The sequence below is a fragment of the Oryctolagus cuniculus genome, chromosome 4 (assembly GCF_051225735.1).
Source record: "Oryctolagus cuniculus isolate XC-2025 breed Fujian yellow rabbit chromosome 4, ASM5122573v1, whole genome shotgun sequence".
Lineage (NCBI taxonomy): Eukaryota > Metazoa > Chordata > Mammalia > Lagomorpha > Leporidae > Oryctolagus > Oryctolagus cuniculus.
Window position 1 is genome coordinate 3929330 of NC_142870.1, and position 22650 is coordinate 3951979.

Here is a 22650-nt window from a genome sequence, read left to right on the forward strand (position 1 = left end):
GCGCCGTGGTCAGGGCTGACCCGAGCTGCAGGGCCTCTGCAGCGAGCAAACCTTAATTCTGCTGTCACCAAGGATGCCGCAGTCCCCGGCAGCCCCTCCTCGGGGAAGAAGCCACCTTCCTCCATCGCCACCAGCTGAGCCCCAGAGAGGCACAGGCACGGCCTGGTGGGGGCGGGGCAGGCCGGGAGCCGTTCTCCTCGAGCCCTCCCCCTCCGAGGGGCCCAGCCCAGCCAACACCTGCTGCCGAAACCCCTGCGTGCGCGTGCGTTCCTTGTTACGCTGCCCTGCAAATGACCGCCGGCCCCTGCAGGCTCTGGACTGCTGGGCACCCACGGGCAGTGCTGTGAACGAGGGAGGCGCGCATGTCCCTCTGGCTGACACGCGTGTTCTCAGCCCATTGTTGATCTTCATGCGTCGTAGGGGAGAGGCCAGGATCTGCCCTCCCATCCTGGGCCAGCCTGGGCCCCCTGGCCCTCTGCAGCCCCCCTGTAGCTCTCCCTGCACGCAGGGCCCTAGGCTGTCGTTTAGACAGGACAGGAGTGACAGCGAAGTTTGAGGGAATGTTGAGGGACTGGCGCTGTGGTGTAGCAGGTTAAGCCACCTGTGACACCAGTGTCCCGTATGGGCGCCGGTTCCAGCCCCGGCTGCTCCACTTCTAATCCAGCTCCCTGCTAAAGCGCCTGGGAGGGCAGTGGAAGATGGCCCAAGTGCTTGGGCCCCTGCACGCACGTGGGAGACCTGGAAGAAGCTCCTGGCTCCGGCCGGGCCCAGCCCTGGCTGTTGCAGCCATTTTGGGAGTGAACCAGTGGATGGAAGATGTCACCTGTACCCACGGCGCTGCCTGCGGCTGCACATCTGCTGGGCCTGGAAGCTCCCACCCTAACACCAACGACCTCGCACCCCTCGTCCCCGGCTCCGGCCTGGGCTGTGCGTCTCTCCTGGATCTCGGTTCTCCTGCCGTCGGTCCCCTGCCTGTGCACACGGCTTTGGCAGGGCAGTGGCGCTACCCCGAGTGACCCGCGACAGCGTGCATACCTCGTTCTACCTCTTGGCTCTGCTGGGGTCACGGGGCTGGGGCCTCGGGGACAGCTTGGTCGAGCTTCATGTTTTTACAGATTTATTTATTTGCAAGAGGGAGAGAGAAATTGATCTTTCACCTGTTAGTTCACGCCCCAGATGGCTGAAGCCAGGAGCCAGGAACTCCATCCGGGTCTCCCACGTGGGTGCAGGGGCCCGAGCACTTGGGCCACCTCCCACTGCCTTCCCAGGCCATGAGCAGGGAGCTGGACCGGAAGCAGAGCAGCCGGCACTGGAACCAGCGCTCCTGTATGGGATGCTGGCGTCGCAGGCGGGGCCCAGGCTGAGCAGGTTTTGTGGGTGGGGTAATGAAGAACCATAAATACCATGTGGTTGGGCCGCAGAGCCGGTGACGGGCTCAGGGCCGGTTCTGAGCCTGGCGTGTGTCCCCAGCAGCCTTCTGCCTCCCCGCAGGACAGCGTCCTGACGAAGCGGGGCTGGCGGGCAGCTGTCCTCAGCTGTCTGTGCAGCTGCACTCCTCGCGGGGGAGAGAGGAGGTCCCAACGCGGCCCCGAGCGTGGCAGGGCCACACCGGCGCAGTCTGCTACGGCAATGCACGTGTCAGTTTAAATGAAGAGTCACGGGGAATCCCAGCATCCCCTCTCATGCGCTCAGCTGCTGCGTGGACGGCGCTGGACCTCAGCTCGCCGGGTGCAGCCCCACCCCACTTCCCCGGGGACCCTCTGGCAGCTCCTGGCCCCCCCCAGGGCTGCCCCTGTGTTCACAACCCACCGCCCTGGATGCTCACCAGCCCCTGTGTGAGCTCAGCCGGAGTCTGTGGCTCACTCAGTTTCATTTCTGCGGGGAGTGCTTGGTTTCATTTCTGTTTGTTGGAGACAGGGCAGGGCATGGGGCGTGGCCACCACAGCATGTAAAAAGGAAGCCCGGGAGGGGAGGGGGGGGTACTGCCTGCTCTCTGTCCATCCTGAGCCTGCAAAGGTAAGAGCTGGCCGGCCCGGGGAGGGTGCCGCACACAGGACAGGCAGCAGGTGCGTCTGAGTGACAGGACTGTGCCCCGTCAACGCCTGGGCCAGAAGGCAGAAGCCACAGACGAGGGTGGCTGTCACTGCCTGTGTGGGTGCCGGCATGCAGACAGCAGCTTCCCGAGGGAAGTGGCCTGCTCCGGGACACCACGGGGTGGCTTGCAGGGTGCTGGGCTGGGAGGGGTCTTTAGTCCTCAAAGCCAGGGGGGTCTTCAGAGGCCCCTCCCATCTGCAGGGTGCCTGGCCCGGGGGTTGGGGCAGACCGGGTTTCTGGCTTGTCCCTGTTTCCCTCGTTGAGTGCTCCTCGGCTAGTGGGAGCCCAGGACCGCCCGGGTGAGCAGGTGCACATGGCTGTGTCCCGTGCTGCTGGGCGGAAAGAGGTGTCGGGACCCTGACACTGGTGTGAAATGCCGGTCACCCCCACGGTGAGCCCCTGCCTGCCGTGAACTGGGAGGACCAGGGCTCCTCGCCTCTGTCCCAGCCGCACCTAGGACTCCCTCACCAGGGACGGGACTCGTCATCGGGCTTTGTGCAAATGCGCCGTTCCTCGGCCCTCAAATGTCAGCACCCAAGAGCCCTTGCCTGCTGGGTCCCCGGGGCCTGGGAGGGGAGGTCCTCTGAGCCGCCAGTCGCTCCTGGGGCCGGGGCTGGGGCTGGCGCCAACAGCAGAGCGGCCAAAGCCCTGGTGCCCGGGACAGTTTGGGGGCGACGTGGAGGCCGTAGCCCAGCCAGCCGTGCGGGCAGCAGCCTCTGCCTCGTCCCTCCCCCCTGAGCCTTTCCCAGCCTCCCCAGATGTCAGGGCCACCTTCATCCTGGTGGCCATGCTCAGCCGGGCAGGTGTCCTCGGCACACAGGTCCTGAGGAAGATGTCAGCTTCAGGCCGAGGGAGCCCTGGAGGAAGGGTTCCATCCCGGGGCTGGGCTGCAACCGCCCTCCGTGGCACAGCTTTGTTCAGGGTCCAGCAAGTGTCCCTGCCCCCTCCCGCTTCCCCCGATGTCTGGAGAACTGGGGGGAGGCTGGGAGCCAAAGCCTTCCAGGAGCAGGAAGTCCTCCCCCATGGGCAGGGTCGGAAATCCCCTCCCACCTCTGCCAGTCTCTGCCGCGGCCCGGCCCTGGCGGCCCCCCCTCTGGACCTCAGGCCAGCAGGACACGCTGTCCAGGGTTGTGCCTGGAGCCAGGGACGTCACTTTGCAGCAGCTTTAGGAGCTGCAAAACTGCCTGGAAGCCCGCGTTGGGCAATCGCTCCTCTGTAGGCTTTGCATTTTTTCCCAGCCCTTGTGGCAACACACACGTGACGAGGCCTGGCGCCCCCTGGTGGAAGAGGAAAGAGCCAGCGGCGCACTGACCAGGCATGGCCTCCCAGGAATGGACAGCAGGCAGGAGCCCAGGGGTTTCTTTCTTGCTGTGCTACTTCCTGTTCAGATTCACCGGCTGCGGGCGGAAAGTGTCTCACCAGCTCTCACGGCCAAGTCCTCACCCCCAGGACGACAAAAGGTGGCCTTATAGGGAGTAAGGCCATGTGTGGTCAGCTGCCCGGTGCTCTGAGGCCGCGGGGCCAGTGTGGTCCAGCAGGATGGGCCCAGGGCGTGGGTGCAGGGACCCGTCCTCGAGGGCAATTTTATGCAAAACAAACAAACAAACAAACAAACAAAAAACAAACCTAAAAGAGCAGAGGACTTCCTCGCGAGATGTCTTCTCTCGGCCCGGGAATGCGAGGTGGCTGTTGCGCAAGCGCAGTCTGTCCAGGGCCCGGACTGCGGCAATGCCGGCGGTGCCGCAGCCGAGCTCCCGCAGGGAGAGCAGGGCAGCCCTCGGGGGCGCCAGTAACCCCTCGCGCGCAGAGCAGCCCTCGGGGGCGCCAGTAACCCCTCGCTGGGGCTTCCAAGGACGGGACCTTCCAGGAGCCCTCGCGTGGCAAGGAGGGCCCCCACCCGCCCCTGGACCCCACTCTGAGTTTCCGAAACGTAAGCTCCTCCTCCCCGGGCCCCCCTCCGGGCTGCCCTGGACAGCCTCCGCGGCTCCCTGCGCTCCCAGCTGCCGCGCGTGGAGCCCGACCGACCCAGGCCTCCACGGCTCGCGCTGGAACCCCGTGGCCGGCAGCAGCCCTGCTGGCTCGCCTTCTCCACTCGCCTTTGCTGAGGCCTCGCTGCCCCCCCGGAATCCTGTGTGCACACACGCGCACACACACACTCATGCACACACATATACGCACGTGCACACACACAAAGTACACCTGCACATGCACACACACATGAACGCGCACACACGCACACACACACAAACACGCACGCGCACACACGCGCACACACATGCACACACATATACGCACGTGCACACACGCACACGCACGCATACACACGCATATGCATGCGCACACACATACACGCACACACATACACGCATGCACACACATGCATGCACACACGCACACACATATACGCACACGCACACACATGCACGCACACAAAGTACACATGCACATGCACACACACATGAACGCGCACACACGCACACGCACGCACACACATACACGCGTGCACATACACACACGCACACGCATGCACACATGTGCACACACATACACGCATGCACACACGTGCATGCACATGCACACATGCACACACGCACACAAGTACACACACATGCACACACATGTGCACATGCATGCACACACGTGCACACACGTGCACATGCACACACGCGCACACACACATGCACACACACACACACTCCGCTTTCACTTCCTGTCTGTGTGCAGCCCTGGGCTCGCTCCGCAGGCTGCCCGTGGCCCCCCGCACTTGTATGTCCGCGCTGGCGACGCCGCCACAGAGCAGGGACTGCGGGATTCCAAGGCCTTCGGGCCCTGGCTCGCTCTCAGACAGAGCAGGGCTGGGGGACCCCCGTCCCCGCCTCCCACCTTCCCTTGCCTCGCGGCTCAGTGTGGCCCCTGTTCTCCCTCTCCATGTCACCCGGCTCCTGCTTGTCTCCTGGGAGACCCTGCGGGCTGCAGCGGGGGGACAGGTGGCTCTCCAGGCTCAGGCCACACAGCTGACCCCTGCCTGCCTTACCCAGCAGCCTCTGTGACGGTGTCCTCTCTAAAACGCAGCAGGGGCGGGGTGTGGGGGGCGTCTTTCTCCCAGAGGCCGCCCCACTCACCCCTGCCTCAGCCTTCACACACCCCTGCACGTTTTCACCCCTTTACCTCGCATTCAGGGGGCGGTGCATAGCGCCGAGCCCTCGGGCCTGCACAGCCCGGCGCATCCCACTGCTTCCCCAGGGAGTGCAGGTGCCGGGCAGTTGTGGGTTTCACCCGGGAGCTCCCCTTTCTGCAGAGGGGAGGGGAGGCTCGGCTCTGGGGAGGCCGAGACGCAGCAGGGAGCCCCTCGGGAACCCGTAGAATGGCCCGGCCTCTGAGCAGGCCCAGGCCGGCAGAGAGGGACTGTCTGCGATTAGGGCAGGGCCGGTGCAGCCCACGGTGGGAAAGCTGCCCACCACTGCCCGGGCAGTGCAGACACGGGGCCCATTGCCGGTGGCCGCCGGGGTTTGGAGAGGCATCCTGCCCTCGGGAATGGGCACTGCTCCAGGCCTGCAGCCCCTGACCCCCTCTGCAGTGTTCCGAGCCAGGGCCAGGACCACCGTGCCTCGTGGGGACCATGCTGGACCTGGCGTCCCCTTGTCAGCCGTCCTGCTCCGCCGGGGCTGACCACGCAAGCCCACTCACACCCACTGTGGTGTGAGAGCAGCTGGCAGGCAGCCCCCTCTCCGCCCCCTGTGACTTCCGGAAGCTTCCTCCTTCCCCTCCTTTAGCCAGGAGGGAAGACCGCAGGCTCCGTCCCCTGGTTTGGAAAGTCGTGGCTGCATTCGGAAGAGACTGGAGGCCTGAGAGCGGCGACAGATGACAGGGCGTGGGGGTGGGGCAGTTAAAAGCAGCAGAGCCCTGGGTCCACGCAGTGAGTTCACTCGGGATTAAATCTCGCGTTAGGCGATGGAGAACTTGGGACAGGACCACGACTGCGTTTCCTGCACAGGTTGTGCCTTTTTCAATTTACAAAGGAGAGCCTTCTGCGTGTCCTATCTAACCTAAGCACTGCCTTAGGCCCAGCTGTGACCTTGAACTTGGGCGTTCCTGACTCAGGAGTTCCTGCTAAACTGAACTGTGGTTGCCTTTCAGTCGTAAGAGGAAACGCGGGTGCTGGCCGGCGTAGGTCACACCCAGGGTTCTGCCAGGATGCGGTGCACATCAGCCCCAGAGGGGGCGGGAGCTGCTTCTGCCCTGGCCGTAAGCAGAGGGAGTGGCTCAGCTCCCAGGAGACGGGCCACAGGGCGCAGGTGCCAGTGGCCAAGCTGCCCCTGCAGGGGCCGGCCCGGAAGGATCCCTCAGGCCTCTAAACAGGAAAGCTTTCTCCCGCTCGCATCCCAAGGAGGTGGACTGTGCTTGGAGGGGGCGGGTGCCATCCAGCCCCCTAGAGCCACGCGGCTGGCTGCTGGAGAGGGGTGGGCTGTGGCAGTCAGAGTGGGGGCCCTGGACAGAGGCACTGGCTGGCTGTGGCTGCCCCCTGGGGGTCCCGGTGGCATACAGAGGGAATCCAGCCCTCAGGGCCACGGGCTGTGTTCCACAGTGATGACAACACCACCCACGGAGACACGGGGGGGCCAGAGCCCACGGCAGCCAGCCTGCGCCCTGATGTGAAGCTGACCACAGGGTGGCAGGCCCTAGTGGGGCTACCTGCTGTCCCCCCACCACCACCCCAAGCCACAGAGGGCTGATGCCAGCCGTGACGTGGCCCTTGCAAAGTGGCAGTGGGGCCCTCCTGGGCAGTGTAGAGTCACTGCCCCATCCCCCATGTGGGCTTGGGGCTACCAAGACCCGTCCTGGCGACAGGGACTGCTCCTGGCCTCTCCACCTGCATGGGGGGAAGGCTGAGCGGACGACTGAGGCCGACTTCCGGTGACACGGGGGCCGCTGTCCCACCTGTGTCTCTGCAGCGCTCTTCAGACGTGGGGCGGGCCCCCACCAGCGGTGACGAAGACAGCTGAATGTCCAGAGCACACAGGAACCGGCTGCAGAAGCAAAAGTCGTTTTCCTCCCGTTTCTGCCTCAAAGAAGAAATGAGCTTCTCACTGCAAAAGTCCCCGCCGTGTGTCGTGGGGCCGAAGGAATGGCCGGCACCCCCCGAATGGCTGGCGGGAAGGGCGGACCCCACTTCGCTCCCCAAGGACTTCAACTTTCTGAGCCTGGTCGAGCAGCAGGCCTCGAAGGCCAAGGTCAGTCGGAGAGGAGTTGTTCAGGCCCCAGCCCGCCCCGGGGATACGACGCAGGCCTCCCCGCGGCACTGCACGGCCGCGGCCCCCTGGGACCCTGCTCACACCCAGCAAACGCCAGATACCCAGCTGGGGCTGCGGCAGCACTGCGCCTCTGGGGGGGGCCTGGGACTTCTGTCCCGTGTGCTGGCGCTCCATACCGGTGGCCCGGCTCCCCACCAGCCTGCCACCCCCCGGCCCTGTACCTCTCCTGGCTGAGGGCTCCTCTCCTGCTCTGCCCAGCCCCTCCTCCAGGAGGCAACCCCCACCTCCACCTGCTGCCAGAACCCAGGACCCCCGAGACCCGTCCCCTGTGCCCCCCGCACCTCCTGTCCACAGCCACCGTCGATGGTGGCCGCCCTACTTGTACCAAGACTCCCGACCGTGGTGCCGTGCGTTCCCGTCCGCAGGGGCCTGAGAACAACCTGTACGCCCAGTACGAGGAGAGGGTGCGCCCGTGCATCGACCTCATCGACTCCCTGCGGGCCCTGGGCGTGGAGCAGGACCTGGCGCTGCCCGCCATCGCCGTCATCGGGGACCAGAGCTCGGGCAAGAGCTCCGTGCTGGAGGCCCTCTCTGGAGTCCCCCTCCCCAGAGGCAACGGTAAGTGCGGGGGCCAGTGGGGCTCCAGGGCCAGCGACGGACTCCTGCCAGCCACAGAGCACCCCTGGGACCCCGGGGGTCCAGAGACTGCCCTCAGGGACAGCCCTGAGAGGCCAACCCCCACGGGCCTGGAGACTGAGGTCGGCATGCGTGGCCAGAGCCCCTCACCTCGTGTGGCCTCTGCCAGAGGGTGGGAGCACTCCTCCTCCTGTCGGGCAAAGCTAGGAGGTTTCGGGTGACACGTGAGGTCCTTGCGGAGGATCCCGTTGACAGTGTGCGTGGCTGCTAGGCCGGGCGATGCCGGCTAAGACACGCCATCTCCCTGTGGAAATGCTCTGAAGGGCGTGTGTGGAGCCCAGCAGCTGGCGCGTGGATAATTTAATCAAATGGTGCCAAAGACGGACAGGAAGGGGTGCTTGGCGTGGACCCCGGAGAGGGCCTGCGGAAGGGCTTCCCAGGCCTGCAGGGAGCCAGGACAGCGGCTGGCGTGGAAGGAGGGGCATGGACAGCGGTCCTGGAGGGAGTGGCCACCGTAGAGGGAGGCCTCCCTCGCCCGCGGCGCCCTGGGCTGCTCCCAACAGTGACTGGAGGACAAGGCCACCAGACCTGGGCCCCTGCCGGCCACAGCAGCCTGCTCCGCTCACGAGGGGATGTCCCAGGAGACCCTGTCAGCCCGGGCACCTGCTGGGGTAGAGATGTGAACGCCAGAGGAGTGGGGAAACAGCCCCCGCCCCGCCCAGGGCAAGGGTGTGAGGGAGCAGGTGCTCAGGGCCCCAGCCCCAGCCCCAGTCCCCACTCCAGGGGCCCTCCCTGCGCATGGCAGCCTCACACTCTCCAGTGCGGCCTCCTCGGGCTGCCCGGGCTCTCCCAGGCAGCACGCCCTTCTTCCCAGCCCTCCAGCCCCCGGGGCGTGGGGAGCGGGGGGGGGGTGGCGGCTGGCCCCCTGGTGGAACCCAGACAGGCCTCCAAGCAGACATCTGAGGGCCCCACATCCCCGTGCACCACACCCAGAGCAGGGCAGGGGCTGCAATGCCGGCCAGCAGTGACCGCTCAGGGACCTGTGAGCCAGGGGCTCCCGCTGCAGCAGCAAAGGCACGGACACACCCCAGCACCTCGGCTCCTGCGCACCTGCCAAGCCAGGCCCCGACGGGGACCACAGGTGTCCGTGGTCCGGGAAGTGGGGGCAAGGGAGCAGAGAAGCTCGGCTTGAGAGGAGACTGAGCATGTGGGGCCCTCGCAGGGATCATCACGAGGTGCCCGCTGGAGCTGAAGATGAAGAAGCAGCCGTGGGCGTCCAGGTGGAGGGCAACCGTCAGCTACCGGGACGTGCGGCTGCAGCTGGACAGCCCCTCCCAGGTGGAGAAGGAGATCCGGAAAGGTAGGGCCCCTGGGCTCCTCCCTGACACGGGCACGGCCTCCCCGCTGGGACACCTCCCCTGTCCCCGCACGACCTCGTCCAGGTCACCGCCCACTGGTTACCTCCCAGCTGAAGACCCTGGGTGGCTTCCCTCAGCTCCCACAGCCCTGTGGCTGCCTGGGCCGGCCCCGGCTCCCCTCCCCCTCCCCCTCCGCTCCCCAGCTCTGGCCTCCCACCTCCTCCACGGGGAACAAACTGTCTTCCTTCTAGGTTTTCCCGTGTGCCCATCCCAGACCTCCCACCTGTCCCGTTCCTCCTTACCTACCTAATCCCTACTGATCCTCGAGGTCTCAGATGGCCTGTTCCGGACGTGCCCCAGCCCAGGGGGACGGACAGCGCTTGTCCTCCCCAGGCCCTGCTACACTGGGGCCACAGCTCCACGCCCTCCCAACCTGACGTTCCCCGTCAACATGGCCAGTGCCCCCAGCCATTGAACAAGGTTGGCTGAAGCTGGGTACACGAAGGCCCCGTTGCTCCCGGAGTCTGCACAGCCCGCCTGGGCCTGCCCGCGAGGCTCCTCCTCCCTGCTCCCACAGCCCAGCCCTGAGCTCAGCAAACAGCCCCGAACACACCAGGCACCTCTCCTCCGCGGAGGCGCCGGCTCCAGGCCCCCTAACAGCACACGCCAGGTGCAAGGGAGAGGCCGTGGCCGCCTCCAGGGCGCCTGCCCGCCCAAGCGGCTCCCCAGGCAGACCAGTCCTCACAGGACCCAGGCCGCCTCCGGTTCCGGGGCTCAGCCCCAAGTACAGAAGCTGCTGGGGCCCTGAGATTGCCTGGGCTTCCTTAGGATGCTACGGACAGGGTTTAAGCTGCCACAGCGCCCCCTGGTGCCCCCTAGGAGCTGGGGCAGTCACACTGCCTCGGTCTGTGGCCAGCACGTGTGCCAGCTCCCACCCAGGGCCTCCTGCACTGGTTCAGCAGGCTTCTAGAAAAGCAGCCCCCACATTGGGACCCCCCTGAGCTGCCCGTCCCCTGGAGGCCAGCGGTCCTCGGTGTTGCGTCACTCACGGGGGCTCCTCCCCTCTCGGCCTCTGCAGCCCAGAAAGCCCTGACGGGAAGTGACACGAGCATCAGTCAGGAGCTCATCACCCTGGAGGTCACCTCCTGCGAGGTTCCCGACCTCACGCTCATTGACCTGCCTGGCATTGCCAGGCTGGCTATAGGCGGGCAGCCCCGGGACATCGGAGAGCAGGTGAGCCTCGTGGGGACTCGGGGAGGGGCCCGGCTGCAGCGGCCGAGGCCTCTGGGGTCCGTGCCTGAGCCTGCAGCGCCCCAGGGCGCCTCTTGGTGCTGACCACCCTCCCACTGAGGCCCCTGGGCCTTTGCACGGCTCTGCCCGCTGGCCTTCCCTGACCTCCATCCTGAGCTCTGAAGCCAGCTCCCCATGACCGCCCCCTCTGATGCATCCATCGAACCCCTCACTTTTCCTGTCTGGCCTCCTTGTTTCTCCATGTGGGGAGCTCACTGCCGGTTCCCCTGGGCAGAACCCCAGAGGCGCTGGAAGCGGGGGGCCCTGGCTGCAGGCCCCAGAGCGTCCTCAGGGAAGAAGAAAGGCCGCAGGGAAGGGAGGCAGCCCAGCAGGCCGGGGCAGGCGGACAGGCCTCCAGGGGGTGGGGTTGGCCCGCCCGGGGACCCTGTTGCCTCGCCCCATCACGCCCGTCCCCTGGCCCTGCTGCCGCGTGGTCAGATGGGGCCACGGCTCGTCCTCTGTGTCTCTCTGGCCCCAGATCAAGGCGCTCATCAGGAAATACATCCAGAGGCAGGAGACCATCAACCTGGTCGTGGTCCCCAGCAACGTGGACATCGCCACCACCGAGGCGCTGAGCATGGCCCGGGAGGTGGACCCCGACGGGGACAGGACCATCGGTGAGAAGGAAGATCCAGTCTTCCAGGGAACATTCTGGAAAGTAGCGCTGTGGGAGGTGCCCTGCGTCCTGCGAGGATCCAGGGGCTGCCGCTCTGGGTCATCAGAGATAGTGCTGTTTGGACGCTGACGTCTCTGTGGGATTTAGAGGCAGCTTCCTGGTCCTCTGGTTTGTGGCAAACTCGGGTAAGCAAAGCCCCCAGTGACTACGGCCATCATGATGGTGAACTTGGCCAGTCAGTGCAGTGCTGGAGTCTACACAGTCAGACAGACCTCGGCCTGGGCCCCAAACAAGGTTGAAACAGAAATGCAAATTTTCTGCGCATTCTAGGGCTCTATTTCTAAGCATAGAAATAAAGGGAAATGTGCGAGGTGTGGCAGGGGGAGGAACCGGCCCCCAGGCTGGGAACTGCATGATTGACAGTAGCCGAAAGGTGGGAGCCCGGATGTGCTGACCCAGGGACCAGCAGGGGGGTGGCAGCTGGGCAGGCGGCGTCCTCTCCCCGCTAGGGCCAGTCCTGGTAGAAGACCCCCGTGCGTCAGCCCCTGCCTTCCCTCTCAAGGAGAAGCCGTGCCCTAGGTACGCGAGAGCGGCAGCCGGCTCAGGGTAGGGCCCGGGGCTGCTTCCCCCTCCCAGGGCCAGGGCCTCGCTCTCTCACTGGAAGGTGCCAGAAGGGATTCAGAGAGCTGGTGGCTCGTCCAGGGCATGTAGCTCTATGCTTGTCCGAATCTTCTAGGCGGGGTGAAGGTGGGCTCTTACATGAGACCTCTGGAGGGGAGAGAGAGAACAAATGCTCAGCTGTGGTTCCCAGGAAGGGTCAGGAAATGGTAGACCAGGTGGCCAGACTGCAGCACAAACTACAGGTGAGGCTTTTAGGTTTTCCATGGAAATAAAAAGCAAGGCAAACACTCAGAAATCCAAACTTTCAACCCAGCCCAAGGAGGGGGCGGAAGAGTGGGTGACAAAGGCGGGGAGCACAGAGCAGTGCAGACACCCCCAAGGAGGGCTCTGGGGGGGCCGCGAAAGGGACCTCGTGGTAGGAACGGCGTCCTGGGGAAAGGCTGGGCGGCTGGCCCCGTGGCGGCACCCACCTCCCTGGTGCCCACCACACGGCAGGCGTCCACGCACGTCGGGTGGGTCAGAGAAGGCCGCGCCCCGGGACGGGACGAGGAGCCCCGAGCCCCGGAGCTCCCGCTGACGTTCTGCGCCCTCCCGCAGGGGTGCTGACCAAGCCCGACCTGGTGGACAGGGGCACCGAGAAGGGCGTGCTGCAGGTGGCGCAGAACCTCACCTACCACCTCAAGAAGGGCTACATGATGGTGAGGTGCCGGGCCCAGCAGGAGGTCCTCAACAACCTGAGCTGCGCCGAGGCGGCCAAGAGAGAGATGCAGTTCTTTGAGGTGCACCCGCACTTCAGGTGAGCGCCTGCGGAGCCCCTGGCGCAGGACCCCTCCCCCCAGCCACAGCCTCCGGCCACCGGGGGCCCAGTGACAGCCGAGTGTCCCTGGCTTTATTCTAGGTGACGTTTCTGATGTAAAAGATCTGTTCAAAAGGCAGTTATATACAGTGCTGGGCGGGGGTATCCTCCGTCTGCTGGTTCACTCTGCAAGCAGCCACAGTGGCCGGAGCTGGGCCAGGTGGAAGCCAGGAGCTTCTTCCAGGTCTCCCACTTGGGTGCAGGGGGCCCAAGGACTTGGGCCATCATCCACTGCTTTCCCAGGCCATAGCAGAGAGCTGGATTGGAAGTGGAGCAGCCGGGACTCGAACCAGTGCCCCTATGGGACGCCAGCACTGCAGGCAGGGGCTTAACTCGCTGCTCCACAATGCCGGCCCTCTCAGGTTACGTTAACTGAGTTATTGAAACAAGTTTAAATATAGCTCCTTGTGCTCTAACAACAGAGTTGACTGCGTGGCCCTGCACAGAGCACAGAACATTGGGGTTTCCTGCGAGGATCTCACTGGGGTCCCACGAAGTCTAGGGAGGTTTGTAAGGCAGGGGCAGGCCTTCCCACTCTTATAGATGAGGAAAGCAGGCCCAATGATACGTGGAAACAGGATTCGAGAAACATCTAGAAAGTTCCGGAAGCCCGAGTTTGCCATGGTAAGTGGCGCACACGAACAGGAGCTTTGTGGATCTTTTCTGAGCCGGCGCAGTGACAGTTCACTACGGCGTAAATCATCCTGTCGCCGCGCTGCGCTTGGCAGGGCACTGGGTCTCCCCCGTGTTTCGTCCAGGAATTTCCTATCCCTGGGCAGTGGGAGCCCGGGCAGAGGGCAGAGGGCAGAGGGCAGAGGGCACTCCAGCTCTAAGCAGAGAGGCAACAGAACGGTGAATCTGAGCAGAGCGGGTTTGCCTCCTGCTCACCGTGCCCTTGGGAGCTGGGCTGCCGTCTCCAGGTCTGCCCGGGGCATCCTACTGCTCCCTCCCGGATTACGTGGAACAGCCTAGGCACAACACGTCACATCCCTGTTTGCAAAGCCCTTGGAGCGGCGCCAGGCATGGTAGGCATCGGATGAACACCCATCGCAAGGAGCAAAATGCCCCCGAGTGCCACTTAGCGAGGGAGACGGAGAGACGCACCCGCAGGCACCTGCGAGAGGTGTTTGCACAAACTCGGGCGGCGCGGATGTCGCTGGCACCTCCGAGGTCTGGGCACCGTGGCAGCCCTGCGGCAGACTCGGGCGAGCGCCGGAGCCTGGCTGTGCCAGTTCCCTGCAGGCAGGCTGCCCCGCCCACCAGCTGGCTGGGAGGAGGAGAAGGGACAGCAAACGCGAGCTCCCGGCACCCTGCTTGCCTGGGTGCAGGCTGGCGCCCTCACTCCCTGCCGTCTCTCTCACTTCGATGGGCATCTGCGGCCCCGGGGAGCTGAGCTCCTCGCCCACGCCCTGTGAGAATGGCCGCCCAGCCCTGCCGCCGGGCCTGACCGGTGCCCCGTGTGCTTTCAGAGTTCTCCTGGACAATGGGATGGCCACGGTGCCCCGGCTGGCGGAAAGGCTAACGGAGGAGCTCAGCGAACACATCAGTGTGAGTAGGAGAAACGCCGCCTGCCGGGCGGCTGGCGTGCAGCAGGTGCAGGCGCCGCGCACAGCGCGCTCCGGGGAAGAGACGGAGCTGAGAAGCCGGCGTGAAAGGAACGGCCATGAGGCTGGCACACTACCCTTGTCAATTGGTCGTGACCCTTCACAGTATAAAGCCATCTCCCCAGCCTCACACCTGGGAGAGACGACCAGTTTGTAAGGAATAATCTCTCTCTGTGATTTCTCAAAAATAGACAGCCACGTGGTCTCCTGAGCCCATCCCCTGTAGAACTGTAGTCCAGCCTGGGGCTTGTTGAGAAACAGGGTAATTCTTTAAAATATCTATTTATTTGGAAGAGTTACAGAGAGAGAGGGAAGACAGGGATAAGACCTTCATTTACTGGTTCATTTCGCAAATGGCCGCAATGGCCTGGGCTGGGCCAGGAGCCTCCTCCAGGTCTCCCACGTGGGTGCAGGGGCCCAAGCACTTGGGCCATCTTCTGCTGCTTTCCCAGGCCACAGCAGAGAGCTGGATCGGAAGAGGAGCAGCCGGGACACAGCCGGCACCATATAGGATGCCGGCGCTGCAGGTGGCTGCTTTACCGGCTATGCCACAGCGCCAGTCCCTGTGGACCCTTTTAAAAACCCCTCTACAAAGCACCGAACAAAATCCAACAAGAGGAAGCCAGAGCGTCCCCTGGGAGCTGCAGCGCTCACCCACTGCACGCCCCGCCGTCCTGGGCCCCGGGGATCCCCGTCTGGCTGTGACGCCTGCTGGCCAGGTTCCCAAAGCGCCCGGTTTCACCATTTGCGATTGTCTTGTTCAGAAATCACTCCCACTGTTGGAGACTCAGATACGAGAGAAGCACCTGCAGGCGACCGAGGAGCTGCGGAGCTGTGGGGCCGACGTCCCCAGCCAGGAGGCCGACATGATGTTCTTTCTGATTGAGGTACGGGTGCCTTGGAGCGCCAGGTGACCCTGGGGCGCAGAATCCAACCTCTGAGTCACCGGATCCCTTTCGCTCAGGGCTGGGGCCCAGCCACGTGGTCCGGCCCCGCCTAGGCAAGTGCGGGTGGAACTCGAGTCTTAATAAATCTGCAGCAGGCTAACCTTTTCTTAAGATTTTTTTATTGTTTATTAATTTATTTTTAAGGATTTATTTATTTATTTGAAAGTCAGAGTTACACAGAGAGAGGAGAGGCGGGGCGGGGGGGGGGGAGTTCTTCCATCCGATGTTTCACTCCCCAATTGGCCACAAATGGCTGGAACTGTGCCGATCTGAAGCCAGGAGCCAGGAGCTTCTTCCGGGTCTCCCACGCAGGTGCAGGGGCCCAAGTACTTGGGGCATCTTCTACTGCTTTCCCAGGCCATAGCAGAGAGCTGGATCGGAAGTGGAGCAGCCGGGTCTTGAACCAGTGCCCATATGGGATGCCGGCGCTTCAGGCCAGGGTGTTAACCTGCTGAGCCACAGCACCAGCCCCTATTTATTTATTTGAAATGCAGAATTAGAGAGAGAGAGAGAGAGAGGTCTTCCACCTGCTGGTCCACTCCTCAATGGCCACATGGCCAGAGCTGGGCTGATCTGAATCCAGGAGCCAGGAGCTTCCTTCAGGTCTCCCACGTGGGTGCAGGGCCCAAGGACCTGGGTCATCTTCCACTGCTCTCCCAGGCCACAGCAGAGAGCTGGATCGGAAGTGGAGCAGCTGGGATTTGAACCAGCGCCCATACGGGATGCTGGCACCGCAGGCTGGGAGGTACCCTGCTGCCCCATGACCCTCCACTGGCCCAGCCCCCTCCTGAGGACCTGCTGTCCTTTCAGAAAATCAAGCTGTTTAACCAGGACATCGAGAAGCTGGTGGAGGCGGAGGAAGCCGTGAAGGAGAAGGAGACGCGCATGTACAACAGGGTGCGCCAGCAGTTCCAGCGCTGGGCCGGCGTCCTCACTGCCAGCAACCTGAGAGGTAGGGCTTCCGCCATAGCAGTGCCCCGCCCCAGGGCCACAGCGCGGCTGAGCCCGCCGTGGGAGGGACCGTGAGAGCGCTGTGCCCAGCCCGCGCCCCTGCCTTGTCCTCAGGCTCAGGCCGAGCAGCCCCAGGAGAGACGGGCCGGCGCCCTGGGCCCTCGCGGGAGCAGCCGACCTGGGAGCTGGCCCCGGGGCGCCTCCCCGGCCTCAGCTGTGCCCAGGAGCCAGGGGCCGGCCATGGTGGCGGCTGAGCCGCAGCCTGCGGGTGTGGCCTGCTGGACAAGGGGACCTGGGATAGTTCCCATCTGGGTGGAGCAGAGGACACGGTTACAGTTACAGCCACACAGCTTGGGTGCGTGTGTAGTGTGTGTGCTGTGTGTGTGTGGTGTGGGATGTGTGTGTGTACTGTGTGTGCTGTGTGTGTAGTGTGGGGTGTGTGTGTACCGTGTGTGCTGTGGGGGGGCTGTGTGTACTGTGTGTGTGTGGTGTGTGATGTATGTGGTGTGTGGTGTGTGCTGGGTGCTGTGTGGCACTGGGCAGGAGCTGCACAGCAGGGTGCTGCCGTGGCTGTCTCCACTGTGGTCTGCACTGGGTGCCTGCAGGACCCCCGCGAGCTGGGAGAACCTTTGAGGTTCTGTTTCCATGCAGCAAGTGGGAGTTTGCTCCGGGGACAGGGCGCCGGGCGCTGCCCTGGGGGTGGGAGTGGCCTCTGGGGACAGGGCTCCGGGCACTGCCCTGGGGGTGGGAGCATGCTCTGGGGACAGGGCTCCGGGCGCTGCCCTGGGGGTGGGAGTGTGCTCTGGGGACAGGGCTCCGGGCGCTGCCCTGGGGGTGGGAGTGTGCTCTGGGGACAGGGCTCCGGGCACTGCCCTGGGGGTGGGAGTGTGCTCTGGGGACAGGGCTCCGGGCACTGCCCTGGGGGTGGGAGTGTTCTGGGGACAGGGCTCCGGGCACTGCCCTGGGGGTGGGAGTGTGCTCTGGGGACAGGGCTCTGGGCACTGCCCTGGGGGTGGGAGTGTGCTCTGGGACAGGGCTCCGGGCACTGCCCTGGGGGTGGGAGTGTGCTCTGGGGACAGGGCTCCGGGCACTGCCCTGGGGGTGGGAGTGTGCTCTGGGACAGGGCTCCGGGCACTGCCCTGGGGGTGGGAGTGTGCTCTGGGGACAGGGCTCCGGGCACTGCCCTGGGGGTGGGAGTGTTCTGGGGACAGGGCTCCGGGCACTGCCCTGGGGGTGGGAGTGTGCTCTGGGGACAGGGCTCCGGGCACTGCCCTGGGGGTGGGAGTGTGTTCCGGGGACAGGGCTCCGGGCTCTGCCCTGGGGGTGGGAGTGTGCTCTGGGGACAGGGCTCCGGGCACTGCCCTGGGGGTGGGAGTGGCCTCAGGGGACAGGGCTCCGGGCACTGCCCTGGGGGTGGGAGTGTGCTCTGGGACAGGGCTCCGGGCACTGCCCTGGGGGTGGGAGTGTGCTCTGGGGACAGGGCTCCGGGCACTGCCCTGGGGGTGGGAGTGTTCTGGGGACAGGGCTCCGGGCACTGCCCTGGGGGTGGGAGTGTGTTCTGGGGACAGGGCTCCGGGCACTGCCCTGGGGGTGAGAGTGTTCTGGGGACAGGGCTCCGGGCGCTGCCCTGGGGGTGGGAGTGTGCTCTGGGGACAGGGCTCCGGGCGCTGCCCTGGGGGTGGGAGTGTGCTCTGGGGACAGGGCTCCGGGCACTGTCCTGGGGGTGGGAGTGTGCTCTGGGGACAGGGCGCCGGGCACTGCCGTGGAGACGGCCGTTCATGGAACACGCGCACACAGTGGTGTTTCTGCCCCTCGGCGTCAGCACCCCTCAGCCTGGCATCGGAGCCCGGGGTTGACTGTGCACCAGATCCACCCGCAGTCCTCCCGACGGGTGCGGGTGCGGCCGGGAGCAGGACCTTAAACAGCGTTCCGACCCTGAAAACGCGTGTGGACGGGCTGGAAGTCACCAAGGAGGTCTGCTTCACGTTGCAGTGAAAAATAACATTCAGGACGAAATCTCAAAGTACGAGAATCAGTATCGCGGCAAGGAGCTTCTGGGCTTCGTCAGCTACAAGACGTTCGAGACCATCGTCCAGCAGCACCTGCAGCAGCTGGTGGACCCCGCGCTCCAAGTGCTGCTCAGCGCCGTGGGTGAGGCCCGCCGTCCCGCCCCCCCCCCCCCCGCTGGGCGGCCTCGGGGAGGGGCTGGCACCTGCCGAGGGCGCTGGGCTCCCGGGGAACATGCACCAGCCCGCCCCCTACTGCGGCTCTGTGGCTGGGCGCCCCACCCTGGACCGGGAGCCCTGGGTCGTGCTTGCGTGGCACCGACGTTTTGTTCTCTCTCTGGTCAGAGATCGTCCAGCAAGCTTTCTGCGACACGGCCGCGAAGCACTTCAGCGATTTTTCCAACCTCCATCAGATCGTCCGGGTGAGTGCCCAGGGCTCCCCTGCCCCTCCCAGGACTGCTCTCGCCTGGGACAGAAGTCCGTCCTGCTGGGTGGGGTGGGGGTCGGGGTGCAGGCCGGTGGGCTGGGCGGGGGCGGGGGCTCAGCTCCAAGAGAGGCTGCCTGCTTGGCTTTGTCTCCCAGCCCTGACCTCTGCTGCGGGGCGGGGCTTGGCTCTGAGTGACAGCCCAGAGGCCCAGGGCGGGGACTGGCTCTGGAGTCCTCCTGGCCCCTGGCCACCATTTCTCCAGACTGGAGGCTGCCAGGGCCGAGCTTCCCGGCCCCCACGGTTGCTGCCCCCGGTCCTTTGAGCACCCCTGCTGCAGGGCTGGTTTCCCCGAGCTCCTGCCCAGCCCAGCAGGTGCAGGCCCCCACGTGCGTGGGACCTGCAGTCCTCGGGGAGACGCAGCCTCCCTTTGGCTCCCCGAGGCCAGGGCCCCGCAGGGTCTCTGCTCCGCCTCAGACTCATCAGAGCCCCGATCTTGTCCCCTGCAGCCCCGAAGTCTGCAGGGAGTGGCTGTCTGGGGTCACCCCACCGAGGGCTCCTCCCGGCCCAGGGGCTGCAGGGCTGGGCTCCGCCACTGTGTGTCCTCCACTGTGGAGTCTTCTGCTGCCATGGGGGCATGGACGGCACCAGGAGGGCGCCTCCGTCACCCTCACCTGGGGCGGGGACTTCAGCGTCTGGGTTTGGGAGGGTCACACACTTTCCCCCCTTGCCGACACCCTCCCTAGACGCCTTTGACTGCGTGGGAGGGTGGGTGGGGCTGTCCCAGGATTCCGAGGAAATGCACAGAGCCGCCGTCAGCCCACCCAGCTCACGAGAGCTTGGATTCAGCAGTGGGGAGCGGCAGGCAGCCCCAGGGCGGCAGGGAGGGAGGGAGGAGGCCGCCGCGTGTGCTGGCAAGGAACCGGATCTCCCAGGGATCTCCGCCCAGAGACCTTGCTTGGCTGTCAATTCCGGGCTAAACCTGAGAGTCCTTGCCAGCTGGCAGAGCAGCAGCAGAAGGCACAGCCGGTCTCTCTCGTGCGCCCAGAACAACATCGAAGGCATCAGAACGAGGCAGGTGGAGAAGGCGCAGGAGGTGATCCAGCTGCAGTTCAAGATGGAGAAGCTGGTCTACTGCCAGGACCAGATCTACAGCACAGTGCTCAAGGGTGTCCGCCAGGAGGCGCTGCAGCCCCCGGGGAACACGCCCCTGGCCTTCCCCCTGGCCTCCCGCTCTGCCAAAGACACAGCCCAAGTCTCCACCGTCAGCGAAATCGGAGCCCACGTGGAGGCGTACTGCTTGGTGAGCCCTGCTGTCCGCCCAGCCTGGGGGTCCCGTGGGGATCTACGCTCATGCGCTGCCCCTCTCAGGAGCCCTGTGAGCCGCTTTCGACTCCTCTGCCCGAACCCTTGTTAAGGTGGCAGCGCAGGGATGCAAATGAGTTCTGACTTCAGACTGCACGTGCGATGCGTGCACCCTCAGAACACAGCAAAAGACAGCAGGCATCGGCGCCCTGGCTGTCACCAGCCATCCTGGGCTGTCCCAGCACCGTCAGCCCCCCAAGGCAGGAATAACGGTCCCTTCCCCAGATTCTGTGAGCCATGTGACCCCCCCCCCTTTCCGTCCCTCCGTCCAGTGGCAGGTGCGAGGGTGCACAGGACGGGAGAGAATTTAGGCTGCAAACGCCTGGCTCCTGTACCCTTTCCAATCAGAACAGGGCGTCCAGCCGCCAGGCCACCTGACCTGAATGAAGACAGAGGCCGATGGACATGCTTGAAGCAGATCCCCCTACCTCCCCAAGGGAGCCGGGGGCACCATGGGCAGCGGGAGGAGCTCCCGGGCAGGCTGGATGCCCAGCAGGTGGCATGAGCTGGGGGGACCCAGGGAGCTAAGGGGACAGGTCAGACGCGCTGTTGTTTATTGATGGAGCGTCAGAACGCGGCAGAGTGAACCTGGACACGCCCAGGAGCCCCAAGGCCCTCTGGGGAGCCTCGGGCTTTGCGCCAAGACCCTCAGCCGAGCCCCCTCTCGTCTCTTCCAGGAAACCAGCAAACGGCTGTCCAACCAGATCCCGTTCATAATTCAGTTTTTCATACTTCGAGAAAACGGCGACTGCCTGCAGAAAGCCATGCTGAGGACCCTCCAGGAGAAAGAGAGGTACTCCTGGCTGCTGCAGGAGCACAAGGAGACCGCCACCAAGCGCAAGGCCCTGAAGGAGCGGCTCTTCCGGCTGGCCCAGGCGCGGCGCACGCTCTGGCAGTTCTCCAAGGGAGGGGTGCACTGAAGGGACAGCCCGAGTGGCCCCGGGCGGGGGCCACTCCCCCGTCCTCCCATCCCGGTCCCATACACATCCCCAGAGCTTGCGGCTGGTGTCCCCGCAGGCCCAACTCCCCTGACCTCCTCGGAGAGGCGCTGTTGAGGCCGTGGCCCCGCGCGGGCAGTGGGAGCCCCGTCACTCGTCACTCCCGCTGTCGCCGGCAGCCTGGGACAGCCCGGGGTGGGGGAGGGAGTCTGCATCTTGTTCCGCTTTGGTTGTGCGAGAATCTCGCTGGGCACCCAGAGCGGAGTCACCACTGATCAGCTGACGTCAGCAAGAACAGATCCCCGCCGTGGAGGGCCGGGGGATGACCTGGGGCCCTCTCGGAGTCCGGGTCCTGGGTGTTTGTGTCCCTTAGCGGTCACTCTCCAGGGGAAGCCTCGCGCCACTGCAGGTTCCCAGCCCCCGAGGCTCCTGCCCCCTGGGAGTTCGCCCAGTGTGGGAGCCTGCACGTGGTGTCCCCAAGGGACTGAATGAGGAAAAGCTTTTCACCAAAACCCTGCAGCCTTGCGCCAGACCAGGACCCAACGGGACAAGCGACGGGGATTCTGATTCCTACGTCATGCTTCTCTGATGCCCGAATACTGAGCACGGAGCCCTTAGCCCAGACAACACAGGGAACACTGTTCTCTGCTTGCTGTTGATCCGGGTTTGACCTGGAAAGCCCCTGCCGAGTCTGCAGCACAGGCCAGGGTGGGAAACCTTACACTTTCACAATAAAAGTTCATGGCAAAACCGCAGCCTGAGCCGTGGCCCCCAATTAGTGCCTTGCAGATGACGTGAAGATGCCGGTGTGTTTCCTTGCCCCCGATCCTCCCTGCCTGGGCCTCTGGGGTGACCGTGCTGGGCACTTGGCATAAGGAGAAGGCATAAGGAGACTCCAGGCACAGGAGGGCATCCCCGGGGCCGCCCAGAGCCAGCGGCTTTCATGGCCCGGAGCCACTGCACCCACAACAGCCACCCAGTGCCCCCGGCACCATGGGTACAGAGATACACAGCACAACCCAGTGCCTCCCAGGACCCCCCGTCCTCAGGCAGGAGACAGAGACACGGCAACTGCTCCTGTGAGCTGTGAACCTCATGCCCCCTGTGCCAGGAAACCGACCCTTCCCCTCCGTGAACGCCCCTCCCCAGCCCCAGCAGCCCCCAGCCCTGGCCGCAGCCCCGGTCTGCTCACCTGTCCCCACACCGCGCACCCCCAGCCTCCAGCAGGAGCCAGCACGGAGCTCCGTGAAGGCGCCCAACACGACCGAATCGAGGGCAGGGTGGGCGCGGCGTGGCCCCAGGTCACTGCCCCACGAGGGGCTGGCGGGCGGGCAGAGCCCACGCTCCGACCGGGAGACGGGAAACTTGCTCCTGCGTGGGTGCCCGCGGACAGCGGCCCTAAGGGGAGGCGCGGTTTTGCAGAGGCCACGGTGCCTTCCCGCTCCCTCAAAGCCAGGCCTGCGAGCCTGGGCCCCGCTCGCCCGCCCCCGCGGCTGCGCCCGCACACCCGGCTTTCAGCCTCCGTGCCCGCCCTGGCCCTGCCTTGCGGACCTGGTAGACACAGAGAAGTGGGGGTCAGCGCGGGCTCTGTGCGGGGTCCCTAGGCGGCCCCAGACCCTGCGGCCATCCAGCTCCCAGCGAGGCCAGCGTGCGGGACCGGGGGCCGCCTCTGGGACACGGGTCACAAGCGGA

General features: G+C 65.2%; 1 protein-coding gene across 3 annotated transcripts; it reads left to right on the forward strand.

Annotated features, from left to right (window-relative positions):
* The first annotated feature begins 1934 nt into the window (after positions 1–1934).
* MX2 (MX dynamin like GTPase 2) lies at positions 1935–21713 on the forward strand. 3 transcript variants are annotated; one of them, XM_051838019.3, is made up of 14 exons: positions 1935–2016; positions 7047–7325; positions 7772–7964; positions 9205–9342; positions 10419–10573; positions 11109–11247; positions 12465–12663; positions 14193–14271; positions 15092–15214; positions 16085–16226; positions 18218–18376; positions 18577–18653; positions 19704–19958; positions 20698–21713. In XM_051838019.3, exons 2-14 carry the CDS (start codon positions 7098–7100, stop codon positions 20938–20940), a joined length of 2130 nt encoding a protein of 709 aa, XP_051693979.2. In that variant the 5' UTR covers positions 1935–2016; positions 7047–7097; the 3' UTR covers positions 20941–21713. The 3 variants fall into 3 exon arrangements, with proteins under 3 accessions (XP_051693979.2, XP_051693978.2, XP_089186641.1); XM_051838018.3 differs by having other exon boundaries at positions 1956–2016; positions 19655–19958; XM_089330515.1 differs by having other exon boundaries at positions 1972–2066; positions 19655–19958.
* The last annotated feature ends 937 nt before the right edge of the window (positions 21714–22650 follow it).

Excerpts from the sequence above, each read along its gene's own strand:
- MX2 (XM_051838018.3), top strand. The coding sequence starts at position 7,098 with ATGTCCAGAGCACACAGGAACCGGCTGCAGAAGCAAAAGTCGTTTTCC. Across the intron at positions 7,326-7,771 it reads AGCAGGCCTCGAAGGCCAAG|GGGCCTGAGAACAACCTGTA; the intron begins GTCAGTCGGAGA and ends TCCCGTCCGCAG. Across the intron at positions 14,272-15,091 it reads AGCTCAGCGAACACATCAGT|AAATCACTCCCACTGTTGGA; the intron begins GTGAGTAGGAGA and ends TGTCTTGTTCAG.